The 6,597-nt window shown below is 44.8% G+C and overlaps 1 protein-coding gene across 1 annotated transcript; it reads right to left on the bottom strand.

Annotated features, from left to right (window-relative positions):
- Window positions 1–4,273: 4,273 nt before the first annotated feature.
- On the bottom strand, window positions 4,274–4,625 carry LOC122709728 (40S ribosomal protein S28-like). The gene has a single exon (XM_043927123.1). The coding sequence runs from the start codon at window positions 4,588–4,590 to the stop codon at window positions 4,381–4,383; it is 210 nt and encodes a 69-aa protein (XP_043783058.1). The 5' UTR covers window positions 4,591–4,625; the 3' UTR covers window positions 4,274–4,380.
- Window positions 4,626–6,597: the final 1,972 nt, after the last annotated feature.

The raw sequence follows: 6,597 nt of genomic DNA, 5'->3' as shown, positions 1-6,597 counted from the left end.
GAAATGGGATGTGGTTTGGTTCCCCAGGAGTCAGGCAGAAGATCGGGTCCCTGGTATGACACAGCACCCCTCGGAGCTCAGATCCAATATTAAATATATTTTGAAAGATTAGAGACAAGTTGGAGACGGCAATGTCAGCCCACTCCAGTGTTCTAGCCTGGAGAATCACATGGACAGAGGAGCCTGGCAGGCTGCAGTCCATAGCGTCAGAAAGAGTTGGACATGACTGAAGTGACTTAGCAGAAACAAGTACAACACAAATTCAAATGCCTTTCCTGATACATTGCATTATTTTTTTTGTTTGTTTTGTTTTTTGTTTTGTTTTTTTTTTTGCATTATTTTTATTATCTTAGTTAAAAAAAAAAAGTAAATACTAAGACATTGTAATGTTTTCAAGGGGTATTTCCATGGAATATTGGAACAAATATAGAGGTATAGAAATAACCTGTTTCTCTCTCTTCTTTTAAATGGTTTTTGCATACTGTTTTTTGAAGTTATAGCAAACTTCAGTTATAGCAAACTATAGGTGGCATTCTGGGGGGCTCTGAAGAGCTCTGGTCCTTTATGTCTCAGCACAGAAAGAATTCACTGAGAGGCAAAGTGATAGATTAGAAGTGATTTCTTAGAACAGGATGATTTTGAGGTTTACGAGCAGGCGGGGGAGAGGGTGCCGCCCTGAGAACTTAGAGGGCTACAGTTTTATAATCAAAAGAAGAGTGGGGAGGGGGAGAAGACCATCTTTGTCTTTCTTGAGTAGACGTCATGCTTCCAACATCAGCTTCTCCTCCAGGTTGAGCAGGAGAGTTTTTTGTTGTTGTTTCTACATGGTCAAGTCAGGACTGTAGAAATTATTTCAGGTCTCTGTACAGTGAGTACTTTTCTGTAAATTATCATTCTTTATGTGTACAGAGAGTCTGTCCTGGGGATCATTAACTTACTGAGTTCACTGGGCAGGACGGGTCTCATGCTTCCATTGTTTTAGTGTTTTGGAGTATATCTCTTGTTTCTGCTACATCATTTTGTTGCTAAGCAAGCCTGCTTGGTTTTGTGGTTAAGCAAACTTGCTTTCTTGTGTAATCATTAACTTAGAGGGGCCTCCCATGTTTTTTTTTTTTTTCTAATTACAATCCCCTAGTGGGATTAACTATTTCATCACCTACCTTGTCCCTTACTCTCTCCTTAGAAATATGACACTATGGCAAGTTTGAAAAACAGAGTGAAACAATCAACCATGATCTCCACCCCACTCCACTCACCCTCATAATCAGTCATCTGTTGCTGCTTTGCAAATCATCGCAAAACCTGGTGGCTTAAACAAATGATAAATGTTTATTATTCCTGATGGTTTCTGTGGGTCAGGAATTCAAGAAGGATTCAGCTGGGTGGCTCTAACTCAGGAATTTCATGAGGTTTAGTTCAGTTCAGTTGCTCAGTAGTGTCTGACACTTTGCGACCCCATGAATTGCAGCACGCCAGGCCTCCCTGTCCATCTCCAACTCCCGGAGTTTACTCAAACTCATGTCCATTGAGTCAGTGATGCCATCCAACCATCTCATCCTCTGTCGTCCCCTTCTCCTCCTGCCCCTAATCCCTCCCAGCATCAGGGTCTTTTCCAATGAGTCAACTCTTCGCATGAGGTGGCCAAAGTATTGGAGTTTCAGCTTCAGTATCAGCCCTTCCAATGAACACCCAGGACTGATCTCCTTTAGGATGGACTGGTTGTATCTCCTTGCAGTCCAAGGGACTCTCAAGAGTCTTCTCCAACACGACAGTTCAAAAGCATCAATTTTTCAGCGCTCAGCTTTCTTCACAGTCCAACTCTCACATCCATACATGACCACTGGAAAAACCATAGCCTTGACTAGATGGACCTTTGTTGGCAAAGTAATGTCTCTGCTTTTTAATATGCTATCTAGGTTGATCATAAGTTTCCTTCCAAGGAGTAAGCGTCTTTCAATTTCATGGCTGCAATCACCATCCGCAGTGATTTTTGGAGCCCAAAAAAATAAAGTCTGACACTGTTTCCACTGTTTCCCCATCTATTTGCCATGAAGTGATGGGACCAGATGCCATGATCTTAGTTTTCTGAATGTTGAGCTTTACACCAACTTTTTCACTCTCCTCTTTCACTTTCATCAGGAGGCTTTTTAGTTCCTCTTCATTTTCTGCCATAAGGGTGGTGTTACCTGCATATCTGAAGTTATTGATATTTCTCCCGGCAATCTTGATTCCAGCCTGTGCTTCTTCCAGCCCAGAGTTTCTCATGATGTACTCTGCATGTACGTTAAATAAGCAGGGTGACAATGTAACTGGCATTGGAGGATCCATTTCCAAGGTCATTCCCCCACATAGCTGGCAAGTTGGAGCGGGCTGTTGGCGGGAGGCTTCAGTTCCTCTCCCTGAAGGCCTCCACTGGACTGTTGAAGTATTCCCATAATATGGCGACTGGCTTCCTCCATAAGAAGTGATCCAGAGCTCAAGGTAGAATCCAGAATGAATGCCCTTTGTCACCTTAGCCTCAGAAAGCACACCCTTCTGCTACATTCTGCTAATCACTCAAGTAAGCCGTGACTCATGCCAAATGAATCTACCTGTGGCCTTGGATATCAGGAGGTGAAGATTTTTGGGAGGAGGTTTTGGAGGTTGGCTGCCACACTCTCCTCCAACACTCTGACTATGGTTTTGGCAAGGTATTTCCTCCCCAGACTTCACCTACCAACTTAAAGCCTTCATACAGTGATAATAATATTATTCAGACATTTTTATCTTTTTATCTATGTGTATGAACTAAGTCGCTTCAGTCATGTCTGACTGTTTACAACCCCATGGACTCTAGCCCACCAGGCTCCTCTGTCCTTGGGATTCTCCAGGCAAGAATACTGGAGTGGGTTGCTGAGCCCTCCTCCAGGGGATCTTCCCGACCCAGGAATCAAATCCACATTTCTCAAGTCTCCTGCCTTGGCAATCAGGTTCCTTACTGCTAGTGCCACCTGGGGAGCAATTCACATGTTGTAAAAATTCAAACTTGAGAGGAAAGTGTCTGGAAAAAACGTGAAATTTTCCTCCCTGTACTCTGTCGGTCCCCACGCTCTCTTCACAGTTAGAGGTAAATTCTTTCAGAATTTTTTTTTTCTTGTGATCTTGGGCAAGTCACTTGACTACTCTGATTCTCAGTTTCCTCAAGTGTAAATTGAGGGGAAATAAGGCCTACCCAACAGAGCTGTCTTAAGGATTAAATGACATGATACATACAAATAACCTTACCTGGCAACTATCAAATGTTCAATTAATACCTCTCCTGGCTAAAAGTGAAGGAGTCAGTAACTTGACTGACTGACTGACTGACTGGTGGCAGAACTGTAATTTGAACCCAGGTCTGCATTTCCATTATTTTGGTCATCTGATGTGAACAGCTGACTCTCTGGAAAAGTCCCTGATGCTGGGAAAGATTGAGGACAGAAGGAGAAGAGGGCATCAGAGAATGCTGGCTGGATGGCATCACCAATGCAATGGCCATGAACTTGGGCAAACTTCGGGAGATGGTGATGGACAGGGAGGCCTGGTGTACTGCGATCCATGGGTCTCAAAGATTCAGACACAATCGAGCAATGGAACAACTGCATTTCCATAAAACCATTCATTTCCCATTATTTCAAGTACCTATCTGTCCCAGTGCTATCAGTTACTAAGTGTGTAAATTTGAGCAAGGCATTTAACATCTTAAAGCTTAGCTTCCTTCATCTGTAAGATGGGGACAATACTCTGTATAAAGGGAAACTGGTTTAGTGAGCAAATAACTCAGCTCTGCTGATGTATGACAGGTGTGCACAGGTATGACCAGGGCTAGAGGCACTTGTCTACTAAGATTCTTCTAGTCTTTAGCAACAGAAACTGACTCTGGCTAAACCGAATCCCAGGGGAGGTTTTTCTGGACATCTGTTGGGTGAATTGACAGACTGGAAGAAAAAGTGAAAGGATCCAAACAGCCCCAGGGCTGCTCAACAAGAGTGCCCCAGCCTTAGGAGACAACCAGGGCCCTGGGGGTGATGGTGCAGCTCTGAGCATCTCCTGTCTCTGATTCCTCACTTACATTTTCAAATCTTTGGGTGGCATCTGACTTGCTTTGCTTGGTTCTGGTGCATCCTGAACACAAGGATCAGAAAGCTTCAACCAGAATGGGGTATAGCCCGCTCAGAGCCATGGGAGAACTGTGGGTCTGACAGCCTGCTGAGTTATAGACTATTTCCTGCGGGAAATGAATGAGAGACCTGAATCTTTTTTTTTTTTTTTTTTTTACATACGATATAAACGCTTTATTAACAGCAGATAATCCTGGTGGGCCACGGCGTCAACCCAGACATCCAGCACCCAGTCACAAGTTCAGCGCAGCCTCCGAGCCTCTCGCTCTGACTCCAACAGGGTGAGCACGTCGCCCTCGCGCACGGGGCCTTTCACGTTTCGGATGATGGAGCGGCTCGTGTCGTCCATGAATTCTACGCGCACCTGCGTGCACTGTCCCTGCGAACTGGTCCTGCCCAACACCTTGGTGACCCTGGCAAGCTTGATGGGCTGCACACGGCTCGTGTCCATGATGGCGGCGCGGCGGCGGTCGGGCGGAGAGAGAGAGACCTGAATCTTGATGGAGAAGTTGGCATTGGCCTGGTGGGGAGTGGCGGGGGTGGGGGGTGGGGGTGGAAGGGAGTGGGGAAGAGTCCCAGGAAGAAGGACATAAGCAGAGACAAAGAAGTAAAGATAGTATGAGGCATATTGGAAGATGCAAGGTGGAATCCTGTGGCTAGATGAGCTCAGAGCAAAGGTAACAAAGCCCCCCACTTTCAGGTGGGAAAAACCAGTCCTTGCGGTTCAAAAGAGGCTGGCTCGGTGGCCAGCCTGACCAATCGGAACATGCCATTTCCTTAGCGCCAAGGTTTGGTGCAGGGAGGCCATGTGACCCAAGGAGGGCTAATAAGATTCACTTTATGAAATCCTAACTAAGGTTTGGAGGAAGATATCCTCTGGATCCTGACCCAGGGGGTCTTCAGCAAGAGATCCATGTCCCGGGTGGCAGGCTCTGGAGGGAATCTGCCTGGTTCCAGCTCCCTTACTAACTGTGAAACGTTGGGGGAGCTGCCCAGCCTCTCTCGTCTTGGTTTTCTTCTCTATGAAATGAGAGAAATAAGCATTGCCTACCCAACTGGACAGTCAAATAGAAAATAGACACAGAATAGGTAGGGCAGTGCTCCCCAGCCCATGTCAACTGCACACAAAAAAAGTCAGGGTGAGAATGAAACCAACCAGAACAAAGCAAAGTCAAGAGCATAAATTATTTTGAGTCATGCTTCTGTCATTTCTCGTTCATAGGTCCTGACTGAAATACTGGAGCATCAGCTGGGATTGAAAAAAAATGGGAGAGGTGAGGGAAGGTCGCATTTGCTAAACAACTGGCTTTCTCTCCAAATGGCAGCAGAGAAGAGTGTGAAGAAAAATATAATCTCCTAAGGCAGTATCAAGGGAAAATATCAAGGAAATGACCTCTGTTGACATTTTAAAAGCAGAAGTTGTACATGTAGAAAATATAAACACAGAAAAGCACAAAACGAAAAAAAAAAAAAAATTTCCTCTGTCTGTCTCTCTCCCCAAAGGTAAGTATTGTTCATAGTTCTTTATGGTTTTTTCAGTCAAGGGTTTCAAGTAAGTGACGAGCACAAATGTGAATTTTAGGAAAACCTCTCTGGCAGCAGTGCGGAGGGTCAGATGTGTCAGGGTTGGAAGAAAAGGCAGCAAGAGAAGGGGATGAACTGATGGCTGGCCCTCCTCTCTCCCCCGCCTCTACCCTGGCTAATGCCTTCTCACGCGGCAGGTCCCGGGTGGATATCATTCCCTCAGGAAGCACCCCCACCCTTTGCCAGGATCCCCTCCAGACTGGATCACATGCTCTTAAAAGAGAACCATAGCCCCTTGCACATTTTATCATCTCATTTGTCCTTCTTGTTTAGTGTCTGCCTTTTCTGCTAGACTGTGAACTCTGTGAGGGCAAGCCCCATGACTGCCTTCCCCTAACATCTGGCGATCACTAATCTGCTTTCCTTTTATGAAATTTATTTATTTTTAATTGAAGGATAATTGCTTTACAGTATTGTGTTGATTTCTTCCAAACACCAACATGAATCAGCCACAGGTTTACCCCTGTCCCTTCCCACTGGAACATGACTCCCACCTCCCTCCCATCTCACCCCTCTAGGTACTGATCTACTTTTCTATCTCTATAGATTTGTCTTAAGTACCAATCATAAAGAACCATGAGTGGTACTTACCTTTCGAGAGAGAGACGGACAAGGGAATCATATAAAACCTGTCATTGTGTCTGATTTCTTTCACTTAGTGTAATGCTTCCAAGGGTTATCCCTATAGTAGTGTGTATCCATGCATCATTCCTTTTTATGATCAAATAACATACCATTGCATGGATAAACCACACTTTGTTTCGCCATTCAACTAATGGTCATTTGAGTTGTTTCCACTTTGGCAATACTGTGAATACTGTGGCTTCAGATATTCATATACAAGTATTTGTTTGAATACCTATGTTCAATTCTT

The sequence above is a fragment of the Cervus elaphus genome, chromosome 2, assembly GCF_910594005.1.
Source record: "Cervus elaphus chromosome 2, mCerEla1.1, whole genome shotgun sequence".
Classification (NCBI taxonomy): Eukaryota; Metazoa; Chordata; class Mammalia; order Artiodactyla; family Cervidae; genus Cervus; species Cervus elaphus.
This window is presented reverse-complemented; position numbering and strand designations above follow the sequence as displayed.